Here is a 15,533-nt window from a genome sequence, read left to right on the forward strand (position 1 = left end):
ACACAGGCCAGAGACTATGACATGCCTACAGGATAATTATAGTAAAGTCCTAAACTTTTATGAGTATTTATATTCTCTTGAAAAAAAGAAGCTGGAGGCGGAAACAGCAATAATCCACAAAGAAACCTGGAAACGTGTGAAGTGCGAAGTACAGCGGCCAAAATTGTCCTTTTTAAATAAAATTGTACCAAGTGAGGATAGAGGTGATAGCTTAATTACATCATTACATCAAGACTATAGAGTACAAGCTTGTGATTTTTTTCCCAAGCGTTGAGTTCCTATAACCTAATATTAGATCAATATTAGGGCTTTTCACCTTCACTTGAGAATTTGGAGTAAAGATGCAAAAAAGTTTTGAGCTACATTGGGCTCGGGCTGTAAATGTTATTTTTCTGATACGACCCTCCTTTTCTATATTCATGTTTCTGATTCAATTCATTTTGCAGATTTCTTTTTCTCCATCTCCCGTCACCTAAATCTAGCAGAACTATAAAAGTGCTAACAAACAAGAAACCTCTTTCGAGGAGTAGTGCAATTTATACATTTCTAGGGAAGGTATCAACAAATCAAAAGTTTCTTCCAACTTTAGGAACAGCTATAAGATTGGATCACAATTATCTGAGCAATATTATACTCGTCAAGCTTTCCAAAACCAGCGATTCTCTTGGTCTGAAGATACATTCCCACCATTGCTACTTTCTTTAGTATGCTAAGCGAAGGCTTAATGTAGAACTTACTCATTCAGGAGGGTTCCTGCTTTTTTTCCTCCATCGCCCCCTTTTGGACTTGCACACCCCCCATCACGAATTGGCCGAATATCCCGTTGTGCAGCAAAATATCTGAGAAAATATTGGTTTCAAGTAAGTCCAATGGGAGGGCCATGTTCTGCCAGACTTAAAATGTGCCCACTGTCTGCACAGAGTGGAAGCAGCGACTTTGTAGACTGAAATAATATTCATGGTATTGCAATGAGGATGAAATATTGATTCAGTACACAAAATGACTGCCAACACAGTGCGTAGGCAACGAGCACACTTTAATACAGGGGTACATCTGGGCAAAATGGGGACACTTTATGCATCTCAGTGAAGCAAAGACACTGACTTACCTCTATGAGGTTCGAGGCTGGAGAAGAGATATTTTGTCAGCTCCACTCTCCAGCCTGGAGCTCATGTGTCTTGCCATGGTAATTGTAGAAAGCAAAAACATCATACTGTAGCCCCAATGACTGTATATAACTGTACAGTGAAATGCAGGAACTAGTTTGCGTCTAGATGTCACCTAATCTACTAATGTACACAACTGTTACACAAGCGCACCTTAGAGGATGAGTGGAACGCCAGTGTTGCCTGTACACCCACTTACCTGCCGTCCCAACAAGAGTAATGCATGTAATAACTGGGTCCTTTCATAAACTGTACAGATTTCCCTACCTGCCAAAATGTGTCTGGCGCTCAAACTAAGCTATTGTGTCTGCCCTAAGTTAATAATTCACGTTATATTCCATTTTACTTACGTCAGCAGCTCTTTCTTGCTGTCCTTGGAGAGAAACTTCAGTTTGAAATTGCTGAGCGTCACGTCTCCAGGGTATTTACGGTCTTCAAAGTTCTCCTCCTGCATCTCTTGGTCGTCTGCTTCTGATGAAGCAAAAGATGCTCCCGCAGGTTCAGACTTTGAAGAAAAGTAGAATTTAGTTTTCATTTCAATTCTTAAAGAATACATATTAAAGCTTAAAAGATATTATGGCACCTAGGATGGAATTTATGGAGATAGACCCGCTATGGAGAGAAACACGCTATGGAGAGAGACACTATGGAGAGACACAGTATGGAGTGAGACAATGTGGAGAGAGACACGTCGCGGAGTAAGACAGTATGGAGATAGACACACTATGGTGACAGACACACTATAGAGACACGTTCTGGTGAGAGATCCGCTATGGAAATAGACAATATGGAGCGTGACATGCTATGGAGTGAGACACACTATGGTGTGAGACATGCTATAGCAATGTTTCTCAACTCCAGTCCTCAAGAGCCACCAACAGGTCATGTTTTCAGGATTTCCTTAGTATTGGTATATTATAGGTGATGGAATTAATGCTTGAACAGGTGAAAAAATGATCACCTGGGCAATACTAAGGATATCCTGAAAACTTGACCTATTGTTGGGTCTTGAGGACTGGAGTTAAGAAACACTGCACTATAGGAAGAGACACGCTTTAAAAAGAAAGACACGCTGTGCAGAGAGACACACTATGCAGTGAGACATGGCATGGGGAAAGACAACATGGAGAGGATTACATTTTGCTTTTATACTATTCACAAATTGTATAATATTTTTCTCTTCCAGTAAAACTCACTTAAGATTGTCAGGACCTTTAGAAAGCCACAAGCAAGATTATCTCTGCATCGTTAGTCTAAAAGTGTCCAAACAGATTATTGGGGGGACCAGCCATGTACATGGAGGCCTCCAGACTTTCCCTGACAGATGATGTCAAAGAAAAAGAAGTATTTCAACACTTAATCCTTTTAATTTTGAGAGCGAGAGATCTGGTCATCAGAGGTGTGTGCTGGAGACTAACTTCTTTGTCCTTATTATTATGCTCAACCAAACTGTGCATGCATGTGTATGAAGAAGTCGGTGAAATGAGTGTTTGGCTGAAAGCTATTGGAGGTGTACCGCCATCTTTAGACAATCTTTAGTCTCGTTGTCCACCAACAACTTACTTCTTCAGGCTCCTCTTCACGTTGGCGATTTGGCTTGGTATAGTCAATGGGTCCATCCCAATCATCTTGCCGAGAAGTCTGGCTGGACTGGGGTGAGGTCATAGTGCTACTTGTGGCACTGGTGCAATTTTGGCGTTGGGACTGGTCTGGAGACTTCATGCTTGGACTACTGCTGCAACTGCTGCTGCTGGGGAATGTGTTCTCCCTTTTCCGATGTTTGTTCATACTCAAGTCCAAAGTGCCATTTTCATCTACTTCGATGTCCATAGACTGCAAGCACAGACGAGGGCGGAAGACATTGTGTTAGTTTTCACACACAACAGTTGTTAATGAAGATGTAAACAATATGGAAGAACGATTTCAGTAGATGAACTTTTGAAAGTGTAAGATCCCCACAAACTAGTTTTGTGGACCTTATGAAATAATGCTGGATATGCACAAAATCTTCAAAGACAAAATGTAAATCGTAGCTTCAGATTGATGAGTTTGAGCAATTTACATGACGTCAAAGCCAGGTAAATCAAATGATAAAGCAGGTACTCACTTTACATGGCAGGTCCTGCTGCTTTGTACTGAGATTCTCCGGCATCTCCCAGCACCGAGTGGAAAGATTCAAGATGGCCGTTGCTGCCATGTGTGCAGCCTCGGCATCATGGGTGTAATCAAAGCCAGAGGAAGAAGATGAAGTGCTTTTAACATAGCTGCTGGATGGACTGTGACTTGGGGATGAGGCCTTTGGAAATGGTTTAGCTGTGAAAGAATAGACAAGTTACAATATTAGAAAGCATAGGGAACAGTCAAAAACAAAGAGCCAAGGGCAAGTTAACTTGCAGAAAGGGGTGTCCAACTTCTTTGAAAACTTTGTACACTTTTCTGCACAATTTCTTTCCCATTTGCTTCCTAAATGCACACATCAAGGAATTGATAGGTGGAAATAAGTCATCACCTGTCTGCTGGATAGATCTTTTGGGGTCCGACGTGTTAAGCAGAATTGGACACTTTTATTGAGCAGCAATGAGCGTGGCTGACCCTAGCTCCATAAATTCGTTATGGGGTTACCGGAAAAAGCTGAGCACAGCGCTAAAAAGTCTCAAAAGGAATGGATGGAGAGGTGTTTGGGTGTGGCAATGTCACTCCATTCTGTTGGGGGATAACAAGACACATTCTGCTGATTATTGTGGGACCCAGGAGTTGGACCCTTATGGGTCTATAAATTAACATGATAAGTTATCGTCACCGGACAACCCATTTATTCAACTTTCTAAATAGTCTTCATTAAAAAAAAAATGCTACCATTCTGCTGCTGCATTGTAAATGTGTGAGTAATGTGAGTAAAAGTTACTAATTGGTCAGCGCTTCTGGTTCAGCTCCGCGCTTTCTTCTTTCAGTGTTAGAGATAGCAGCATGGAGGTAGAGGGGGTTATACATACTGTAGATCAGAGGTGTCAAACTGCATTCCTCGAGGGCCGCCAACAGGTCATGTTTTCAGGATTTCCTTGTATTGCACAGGTGATAATTTAATCACCTGCATAGAATGATTCCAGCACCTTGTGGAATGCTAAGGAAATCCTGAAAACATGACCTGTTGGCGGCCCTCGAGGAATGCAGTTTGACACCTCTGCTGTAGATTATCACTATCTGGGCAGGGGAGGAAGTAGAAAACACTCTTTAGATAAGGAGAAAAGCAAATGAAGAGGAAATAATATAGAAGTTGTGCTAATGAAGACAGCAGCCCTCCAGCCTACTTTACTGAGAGAGACGCTCCCAAATACAAGATTCTGAAGCTAGGATCAGGCTGTAAACGGCATAGCATGGGGTCTGAAATGAAGTAATGAAGATTGCAAAAAAAAACTAATTAAATGTAACCACTACCATATGTAAAAATCTTTTTTTTGCACATCAAAAGTGTCCAAACCCTTTAAGTATTTATCTCGTTTTATAGCATCATTTGCCCTTTAAAGATAAATTAATTACATAACGACTATGTGATCCAGGCCCGCCTGCACTGCTTTCCCCTCGCTCAGAAAAGTGCAATTTTATTTTTTTTGCATTAAATTCTACTCCATGAACCAGTTCACTAAATATAATATATCCTCCGCTAAGAAACTCCTACAAATACCTAATGAATTGCATTATGAGCTACCTCGGCTGCTACGCATCTACTTTAAATCTCCTCTGGGAAATTTAACCAGTGGGAAGATTCATCTCCAATTTGCTTCCACCTCCTCCAAGAAGTTTTACATTTAATAAATCTTTCCAGCTCAGATGGATTTTCAGGCAGTGAATTAGAGGAGAAGAGCGGTGCCGGGACGGTTCGTCGTCCTCGCTGCTTTGCAGGAATTTATTTTGTCAGTACAATTACCCAGAAAAATGCTCTGCAAATATTGCAAATGAGGCGATCTTATTCAGCGGGAGAATTATTTTTGCTGTGAAATAAATGACTTTTCCGTCAGTCCTAACCCAAGCTGTCAGCGCCACTTCTCCAATTTGGCCTGTAGCCAACGTCATCATTCTGTGTGCCGCGTGGGTTCAGCAATAAAGAAGTAAGTCCCATTGTGCTGCTATAGTGGAGTCATCTCTGAAGCATGAACATTTTTTTTTTTTTACTGAGCAGCTGTGTCAGGATTACACAAGGATCTTGGAAAGTAGGATTAGTTATGAGGGAAAGCCCTCTCGAGGCTACTGAGATCTACAAGCAGTTTTCCTAAACCTCCTCATATTCTTTGCTGAGCTCTAGCAAGAGATCCTGATTGCAGATTACAGCGTTTTACCACGTCCCCCCTAAATGGAGCTTCCAACATTTCATTCCCTTTTTAATCTTTGATATAAACTTATTACTAAACTACATTTTCCCAGCAAATATAAGTCCTTGAGTCATCTTTTTTTTCCTCGCTGCCATAAACGCTACTTCACTGCTTCCAATGTGTGTGTATATTGTATATATGTGTTTGTGCTGACACATATAATTTCCGAACAGTCAATCTGCCTATATCTCACCATATAACGTGTTGCCGGTGTACAATATGATGACCCATACTTACATTTAAAGGCTTTGGGTGAGGTTTCGCTTGTCTGAATCTTTGGGGCAAGCAAGCGTTTGCCGAAAACCTGAGCATCAAAACTTGCATAATCAAAGGTAACCTTGGAGTATTTCTCCAGTTCCTTGGCTAAATTGGCTCTTGGCGTTGCAGGAACCATGTTAGGCCTATAGCTGCCATACTGGGGAATCTCCAGCTGCTTCACAAAGCACATGGGCCTAGGAATAGAGTATAATCAGTGATTGGAATGCAGGTTAGAGGATTATAAATATAGCAGAGGTATGACAAGCTCCATAAACATTACATAACTGTTTCTCTTCTATACTCAGGAATGCCTGGCTAGACCGATCTCTTCTGTGTCCTCCATGAGAGAGACTCTGTCAGACTCCTCTGGCACCGGCACATCTTAGGGAGAGCAAAATGTTGAGCCACTGAAATTCAACTGGCCGGATCTTTCTCTACCCCGACATCATCTGTCGCACAGAGTCAGAAGGCCTCCATACATATTAGACTTTCGTCTGGTCCTGCAAACATGGGCTCGGCTATCTTCAGTCTAAAATGTATCACGGCCTTTAAATGTTTATAGGCACAGTTGTGACTCAAAAGTTGAGTCGCCCCATGAATACAACAATACATTAGTCTCTCCCGTTAGACATAAAAGCCAGGTAAAAGTGAAGAGCATATGGGTAACAATGTTTTGTACTTTTGACTTTCAGGCTGCATGTCTCATTATCCACTACTGCTTTGAACTTGAGACTAATCATTTTATAGACAATCATCTTGGCTGTTTCATAACTTAAATTTGACTTGCAACTATTTAGCATATGATTAGTTCTGCAGATTCTGGTCACGTCACTGCATTGCTACTGTTTTGCTCCTAAAGATCTAAATTTACATTTTTATTATTTTGGCTTTCAACGCTGCCTGAATTCTTCTTGATCAGATTCAAACATGTGTCGACCGAAATTTGATCTCAGGTTTCTTCTACACATTACCAAAGTTGGTGCATACTACAGTATTTGACTCACTTGGGTATGTATACAACTTTTTGTTCAACTCTACCATCAAGTGTGTGATTGGGTTGAGGTCTGGGGACTGTGGGGGCCACTCCAGCACCGCTACTTCATTGTCATTGAACCATTTCTTCGCCAATCTCGACGTATGCTTCGTGTTGTTGTCCTGTTAGAACACTATGTCGTCCTTTTCATACCCATAGTACTTGAGTGTATGAAGTAACTCGTCTTGTGGTATACTCACATATAGCTCAGCATTGAGACCACCATCGATCCTGATCAAGTATCCAGTGCCTTTGGCTGTGAAACACCCCCATATCATCAGACTTCCTCCACCAAACTTGACATTTCCTTCAATTTCTTTTGTTAGCCCCTTTTTCCCTTGTTTCTTTCAGACCCATTTGCACCTATCAGACTTTAGCCTATTGACTTTCATGTCATCTCTCCAAATCACCTGTTTCAAATCTTTAAATGTCCACTTTTCGTTCTTGTTTTCAAACTCGAACTGATGCTTCTTATGAGAATATTGAAGTTGAGGCTTTTTCACCTTTTTTTGGGTCACCATTCCAGACTTTGTGTAATGTCGTTGCACGGTGCTTGCATCGATGTCTGTGATCTCACTAGTATGAAGCATACGAGCCACCACCACTGCCGTGTTTGTCACGCCAGAACTGATAGACCTTGGGATGAGCCGACTTGTTGATATTTTGCCTGGACCTTTTGGCTTCTGAGTGGATGGATGCCTTCATTTTCTATTCTTCCAACTGTCATGGCGCTCATATGATACAGTTTGGCAATTTTCTTGGCCAAGAGGCCGCTATTGATGAGCTGGATGATGCTGTCTTTCTTTCCTTGGGAAATCATCTTCATGGCTGCTCCTCGATTCTAACCAAAGATCTTTCACTTGGGAATCAACCGAATAACTCACTGAGCTATTAGGGAATGTGAGAACAGGTTGTATTTTGTAGTATTGAGGAAGAAAAATATTTTTCCACCACCAGCAGCAAAATGGTAACTGGGAATCTGCATAACTAATGACATGCTAAATAGTTGGAAGTCAAATTTACGTATGAGATAGCCAAGATGATTCTCTATAAAATGATGGAAGTCACACCATTTAAGCAGCAGTGGTTTGTGAGGTATGGAGCCTGAAAGTTAAAAGTTCAAAACATTATAACCCCTTTGCTCATCACTGTATATATGTACCGGTGTGTGTGTGTATATATATATACAGTATATATATATATATATACAAAACACTTTTTTTCTTTTCTGAATATGCTTATACAAGGAAGGAAGCTCCATTGCAGCCTCTTGTAACCTTCCTATATCTCCAGAGCAGGGATTGTGGTTTCTGTCTTGAGGCCTCAATACACAGTAGAATAATGTCTGCTGAGCTCGCAGATTTCGATGGGTTCAGCTGACAGTCTAATGTCTGGTCGGGAGAGATGTCAATTGCGCATAGCTGATTTGGATCCGCTGATCGCATTGCTATCCTGAAGATGAGGTGCCGGCCACCAAGTCAGTCAGCTTCTTTCTCATAGAAAACACAGGAGTACTTGGGCAACAGAGTGCTCCTGTATATGTGAGAGTTATTTGATATTTATGTTGGCCGAAAGATTAGCCGAAGCATCGTTTGACCAACAGCCAATGTATATGCCCAGCTTTACTTCTCTTGGTAACATGTAACATCTCAGTGACATCTCAGCTACTCCAAACAATTTTCAAAGGGAAAGTTAAAGATAAAACCAACAAACATTTTGTGTGGCTTCTTGACATGCACATTGGGATGCCCCATCAGAACCCATGCGATGTCTGGTCTTACCTGAGTATCCTGTCTGAGTTTGTGTTATTTTTGGTGAGATCTCCAGGCTGTTGCTGCTTCTCATGGGATCTGGCCAATTTTTCAGCTGCAGCAATGGGGCATCCAGATAAACTACACAAACCAATCCAAAAAAAAGAGTAAACTTAAATGATAAGTTTCATAATGAGAATGTATTTCCGAGCCGCTAACGATGGTCCAGTACCTCCTATGTGTGTTCCTATTGCTGTTCACGTGGCCCTGTCCTGTGCAGCCAGGCGTTGGACACTTGAGTACATTCTCGTGCATGGCCAGAACTGTTAAAATGAAATAATAAGATTAACTATTTATTCAAGATAAATTGATTGTGATTAATCATGATCATAAATTATTTCTTCTATACTATCCTCTATAAAGGGAATTGTGCTTGGGATGTGACAACCACTTAATAAGTCAGAAACGTGTCCATAGAGTTGTCACTGCCTTTCTTCACTATCTTAGCTTTCCATACAAATAACATTGCTTCAAAAGGAGAAAACAATGAGGAGAAGGGGGAAAGTAGAACTGGAGCAAGTTCAGAGATGAGCTACCGGGATGGTGAGTGGACTGCAAAGTATGCTCTATGAGGAACGGTTAAAGGATCTGGGAATGTTTAGCTTGCAAAAAAGACGGCTAAGGCTACTTTCACATTTCTGTCTCCCAAATCTGCACAGGATCCATCAAAATGTTGAAATGACGGATCCTGTGCAGATTGTGGAAGAGGGGACTTAATAGCTGTCTACAAATATCTGAAGGGATGTCACAGTGTAGAGGGATCACCCGTATTCACATTTGCACATGTAAACGAGAAGCAATGGAATGAAACTGAAAGGGAGAAGATACAGATAAGATATCAGAAAAAACTTTTTGAGAGTGAAGGTGATCAGTGGGTGGAACAGGCTGCATGAGAGGTGGCGAGTTCTCCTTCGATGGAAGTCTTCAAACAGAGGCTGGACAGACATATGTATGAGATGGTTTAGTGAATCCTGCATTGAGCAGAGGTTGGACACAATGACCCTGGCGGTCCCTTCCAACTCTAACATTCTATAGTTCTATGAACTAGACCACAAAACAGACAGCCATGGGATTTAGGAAAACAATGATGTGTCTTACTCTCCGGAGGGATCCTGTCCTTGTGTGGGCATCCTGAGAGGCTTCTGTGATGAGGGTATAGTCCCGTTACATGTCCGGTACCATCACAGCCAGGCGTTGGACATTTAATCTCTCTTTTTTCAGGTCTTGCTGCATCTTATAATAGAAACAACAATTCATAAATGATTACTCCAATTCTGGACTATTCCCTTTATTGTTAGAAACCTCCCCCAGCTCTGCCACTTGAATGCTGTTTCTAGATACATTTTGGGTCTTGCTGCTGACTGTTGGGTCAGGATCAGACAGCTTGACGGGTGAAAGATTATACGGTCTTTGTATATAAAACAGCAAATAAACCAAATCTATATATGAATTAGCCATCTGTCACCACAACTTCTCAACGTGCTCTGTGACTAGAAATGCACAAACTGCCTATTCCCAGTGCGCCTGGGAAATTAGTCCATATAAAAACATTTCTTTTTTTTTTTGTCCTGGATCATCCAAGCAGCTGTTTACAGTTTTTTCATTCTTCTAAATATCCACACGTACATTATATCGTGCTGTAGTTTTTTTAATGTCTTTACCTGCTTTTTTATGAATAATATTGTGGTATAATCGCTAGGACAAACACCAGTCAATCTTATTTTACTTTTTGAATTAAATGCATGTATGTTACTGCTCCATTTATAGGGAATCTGTCAGCAGGTATTTGCTATGAAATCTGCTATGACAGCATTATGATTTAGGGACAGAGATCTTGATTCCCGTGATGTGTCACTTAGTTACTGGTTGCAGCAGTTCTGATAAAATTGCAGTTTTCTCTGCTGCAGATTTAGCAGTGCTCAGAATGCTGAGCCCTGTGTAATCCCACCCACACTCCTGATTGACAGCATTCTGTGGCTGGACCAGGAGGCGCGAGGCACCTAGTCACCTAGTCATGTAGTGACAATCTCCTGCTGATAATCTGTGTATACGGTCTGTGGCTGGACCTGGAGGCGCGAGGCACCTAGTCACCTAGTCATGTAGTGACAATCTCCTGCTGATAATCTGTGTATACGGTCTGTGGCTGGACCAGGAGGCGCGAGGCACCTAGTCATGTAGTAACAATCTCCTGCTGATAAAACACTGATTTTATTGAAATAGCCTAGTAAATGATACACAGTTGGAATCAGGGTCTCTGCCTCTGCATCTTGCTGCTCTCAGATTAAACGGCAAATCCTGGTGACAGATTGCTTTTAATGTACTGATGGAGGGCTAAGTGTTTCTACTATACATTCTACTACTTTTAATGAACATGAATATAAATCATTTCCTTTTTGTTTTTCCCGAACTCCACATTAAGGTGAAGGAAAAAGTTAAAAGTTCTTTATGACTTTCCCTTCCGTGGCTGAGATCTTACTGATAAAATAATTTGAGACCTTTTTTATTTAAAAAACTTATATTCCTTTTGTTTCAGCAAATCTCCCCTCTCCCACCTTCTGACACGGAGCCAAATACTAAATTTGCTGCACTGAGATATAGAAAAAAAATGTCAGGACAAAGCTGAAAATGACACAGGGAATCAATGGGTGAGATCGTTTTCCCTTTCACGTTTGGCTAATCTGTTTCCGGTAAACCAGCAGACGGCCACAAAGAGATTATTTTACACTGTGGCAACACTGCTGGGAGAGTCATATTCTTAAAGCTTTCAGTTGGATAAAGGAGAGGAAGCGGAGAGGGAGAACTAGCTTGTAAATTGCTTATGAAGCAGAAAATTTTGCTTATCACCCTTGGCAACGGCATAATGAACTTCAATCTGCAGAAATACGCAATGTACATTTTTTTTTTCCTTTTTTGCAAAATGTGTTAACATCTACAGATAGGAAACATGATTTTCTAGGACATATTTTTTTGCAGTGTTGTTTCCAAGCTGTTCCGCTTGGAGTAAAACGTTCAATTATAATTTTACATACTTTCTAGACCGAATTTGATATTCATTGCAAGATTTAAGTTTCTTAAGCCAAAAAACATAGTTTCCGCTTCAGCTTTCTTTCTTTATACTTGCAGCAATTTTACATTTTTCTAAACGGTTCATGATTTTCACCTCATATTCATCTTAATGTAGTGACAACTACTGTCTTTTTCATGATCGCGAAGCTCAGAAGTTGTCACAACTAGCTGGAGTAAACCTTACGGTTTCCATTTCCAAACCTGCGTCCTATCTAGAAAAGGAAAGATATATATCTTGGTACCGTGTTAGCCAGTAGATAGAATAATGTTTAGAATTGAGAGTCCTCAGTGGTTGATACCTTTTAATGGCTAACTGAAAAGATGGTAACAAATTGCAAGCTTTCGAGACTACACAGGTCTCTTCATCAGGCAAAGACTAAAACAAATGCTGAAGAATCACATATTTATACACAACACAACACAGCACAGAACTGTCATGGGAGAGTGATAAGTGATAAACAGTTGTGTCCATAAATATTGGAACAGTTCATAGGTAAGGAGTGAATGTTTTATTGTCCTCTGATTGGGGTCTCTGTTATGATGCCCCATAAGGTCTGAAGTGCAAATTCTTTAATTGATGTAAAAAAACATAAATCCATGCGACACATTCATTCCTGCACTGTGTGTCAAAGGTTGTCATAAGTTTAATCCCAGATTCTCCTGTCTCTCTGAGATTTGAAGTCACCTTTCAATACAATTAATTTCAGGTCCATGGTGCTATGATCAGCATACAAAAATGTTTGGATCTACCTGTGGCCAAACATTTTTCTCGAAAGCTTGCAATTTGATACCATCTTTACAGTTAGCCATTAAAAGGTATCAACCACTGAGGACTCTCAATTCCAAATATTATTCTATCTAGAAATATTTGCAGTGGATCCTATTTGTTAGACCTACATCAAATGGGAATTATGCATTCTGGGTAAATAAAAATGTTTTCACCGTTACACGAAATAAAACAAATTTACCGTAAAAGCTTTTTCTCATTGTGTCTATCGACCGATTCTGCTTCTCTTCAGTTTGGTAATTCTTGATGGTGTCTGGTGTGGTCCTGCTCTGTTCCCGGACGACTTTCACTTGTTCAGCCTTCAGAGCGATCGCTTGTTCTAGAAGGCCAAGGTTTCCCCGCGTCATCATGTCGTACATTTCCGATTCATCTGTTACAGCCGATTTTTGAGAATGGCTATCATCATCCTTATCATCATCTGACCTGACCTCCACAATGACTGAATATTCTGGTTTGGGGCTAAATTGTCCTTCACAGTGGATTTTTGGGGAGTCCTGAGAAGCGTGGGGGGCATCTTGGCTCATCATTTCAGAAGAGTGTTCTTCTGCTTCTTCATCATCATCCAGGTCATCATCATCTTCATCATCGTCATCAACGTCGTCATCATCCTCTTCATCGTCATCTTCATCATCCATGTCCTTCTTGCAAGTCTCATCACAATGTAAGTCATCTCGGGGTTCAAGACAAGACTCGCTGCTGGGCTCACTGGTGACTTCAATGACTTCTTCAGCATCTTCTGTCTGTATGATGATCTCCTTGTCGCACACTTCTTCCACCGCTGCTTCCTCTACTTCGGGTTGAACTATCTGTACTAAACCAGAGCTTGGTTTAGGAGTATCCAGTTCACTTTCTGGTAAATGTCCCTCTGAAACCAATGTTTGTTTTGCTATTTGGCCCAAGTTTAATAGAGAATTGGCAATGATTTCTTGATAACTGCTGTATGTGGCTTTTGTAGGGGTCTCGTCGCTTGTTGGAAGTTCTTCATAAGATGTTTTAGCAGGAGAGGTTTCAGCTGCAAGCAAAGAAAGAGAAGCAGAAAAAAAAAAGTTTATCGTCTTTCTGCCTAGCGTTTCTGTGAAATACATATAATTATACTGTTAGAAAGTTTAAAAGAAACCCGCCACTCAAAGCATGCTGTTGAATGTTCGGCTGGGGACCACCAGGAGAGATGAGATAAGTCCGATGCAATCACTGGCCAGATTCTCACCTCCCCTTCCTGGTGATTGACAGGTCTCTCCTTATGTACACACATGGAAGAAACCTGTCAATCAACTGGAGCAGTGCGAGATGCGGAATTTCAGACTATGTTTTTTTTTAATTAAACCCTGGAGCACTTCAGAGAAAAACATACTTGGCTGCAATTGCGCAGCTCGGCTGCTATTCATGCTGCCCATGGTTTGGTCAACCTGAATCGAGTGACCATTTCCCTTTAAAGAGTAACTAAGCCTTTATCACTTTTTTTGATATTTCTGTGCCCTTTTAATTGTAAGCAGAATGGTGGGGGTTCAAGACTTGAGACCCCCTAAGATTCCTCCAACCCCCCTCCACTCTCCCACTGAGAGGTGCACAGCTCAGGTTATAGGGGTGCACAGCTTCAGTTTGAGTAAACACACATTTCAGAGTACGGATTCAATATAAAGCATGGATAGATCGCTTATGCTTTCTATTGAATTGGTGGTCTGCTCAGTATGCGCATTCAGACTGGAACTGCACAACCCCAGATAGGTTTTTTTGAGTGATAAGTGTAAACTCAGGACCCAAATCCCCACTATTTTGCTTGCAATTAAGAGGGCATTCAAATCTAAAAAAAAATTGCTAAACATTTAGTTACTCTTTAACTGGAATTAAATCATGATTAGCACTGTCAAAGATTAGTGACTACAAGGTAGCATGAAATCCCAAATGTATCACTTTTTTACCAATAATGTCAGATACTAAAATTCCCCTTTTTAAGACTTTTTTGTTCTTTTATTTTCTTTATTTATTTTATATGATTTTTTTATTGCAAATTTTTAAATTCTATTTTCTGTACATGCTTATGGGGGTGGCTATCTTTTTTGAGTTGCAGAGATAAGTACGTCAGCACAGGTGCTCGATGGAGGACACTGTGGATAACGTAGGACGCGTCATCCACACGAAGCAAGAAGGAGGGCGGCATCACAAGAAGGGAGAACCACCGGATGAAGAGCAGCGACATCCATCGGATCGGACTGTGCTGTCTGTGAGTATAATAAAAGGTCTTTTTTGTGATCTGCAGAAGGGACTGGGAACCGCATTGCACGTGAGAGCTTAGGATTTTATATGGGAAAAAACTGGTGACAGATTCACGTTAAATTTTTACATTAAAATTTAACAATAAATCACCAAAAAATCCTCATTCTGCAGTAATATTTTTTTACTTTTTTTTCTTTCAAAATATGTTTTACTTTTGGTCATGATAAATTCAATAAAAGAGAACACTTATCTAGGGGCTTATAATAGGATATCTGGTATAAGGAAATGGGTGGGGTGAAAACTTATGTAGCACTGAATCCACTTATGGATAATATGCCTCCATATTCTTATTAGGTGGGGAATAAATACCTTCTCTAGGTTCTGGGCTTGGAGACTCTTTTGTTTCAGGGTTTTCAGATTCTTCTTCGGTCTCCACCAATGTCCCATCAGAGTCCTCAGAGCCAGACTCCTCATCTATGATCTCAGTGTCCTCGCTACCATCACTGTCCATATTGTAGCCCTCATCCAGAGCCAGTTTCAGAGGATGTGACTTCCTCTTCGATGCTGGGTGTTCGGTCTCTGTATCTTGCACCTTGCGCTTACGAGCCAATGGGCAGTTTTGTAAACTGTAAAAAGACAACAGGAAATGTAAAATTCTCCATAATTTATATTCACCGACCTCTCCGCCTAATGGAAGAGCAGTGATGGAGACTTAATGTCTGCAAGAAGAACATTCAAGGATTTCACCAGAAATTACCTTCTGTGTCTTGCATACTTTCCACTGATGTGTCCTGAGCCAATACAGCCTGGGGTGGGACAGCTTTAAATGAG

General features: G+C 40.9%; 1 protein-coding gene across 2 annotated transcripts in view; it reads right to left on the reverse strand.

Moving 5' to 3' along the window:
* MYT1 (myelin transcription factor 1) overlaps window positions 1-15,533 on the reverse strand; it is a 91,676-nt gene that overhangs the window by 23,110 nt on the left and 53,033 nt on the right. For both annotated transcript variants that reach the window (XM_077252954.1, XM_077252953.1), the window contains exons 5-15: window positions 15,460-15,522; window positions 15,072-15,328; window positions 12,670-13,500; window positions 9,734-9,868; window positions 8,808-8,898; window positions 8,606-8,716; window positions 5,771-5,985; window positions 3,274-3,479; window positions 2,730-2,999; window positions 1,517-1,671; window positions 738-839 (exon numbers count right to left, since the gene is read on the reverse strand). In XM_077252954.1, coding sequence (XP_077109069.1) covers window positions 738-839; window positions 1,517-1,671; window positions 2,730-2,999; window positions 3,274-3,479; window positions 5,771-5,985; window positions 8,606-8,716; window positions 8,808-8,898; window positions 9,734-9,868; window positions 12,670-13,500; window positions 15,072-15,328; window positions 15,460-15,522 — 2,436 coding nt within the window. The remainder of the gene's footprint in view (window positions 1-737; window positions 840-1,516; window positions 1,672-2,729; window positions 3,000-3,273; window positions 3,480-5,770; window positions 5,986-8,605; window positions 8,717-8,807; window positions 8,899-9,733; window positions 9,869-12,669; window positions 13,501-15,071; window positions 15,329-15,459; window positions 15,523-15,533) is intronic.

The sequence above is a fragment of the Ranitomeya variabilis genome, chromosome 4, assembly GCF_051348905.1.
Source record: "Ranitomeya variabilis isolate aRanVar5 chromosome 4, aRanVar5.hap1, whole genome shotgun sequence".
Taxonomy (NCBI): Eukaryota; Metazoa; Chordata; class Amphibia; order Anura; family Dendrobatidae; genus Ranitomeya; species Ranitomeya variabilis.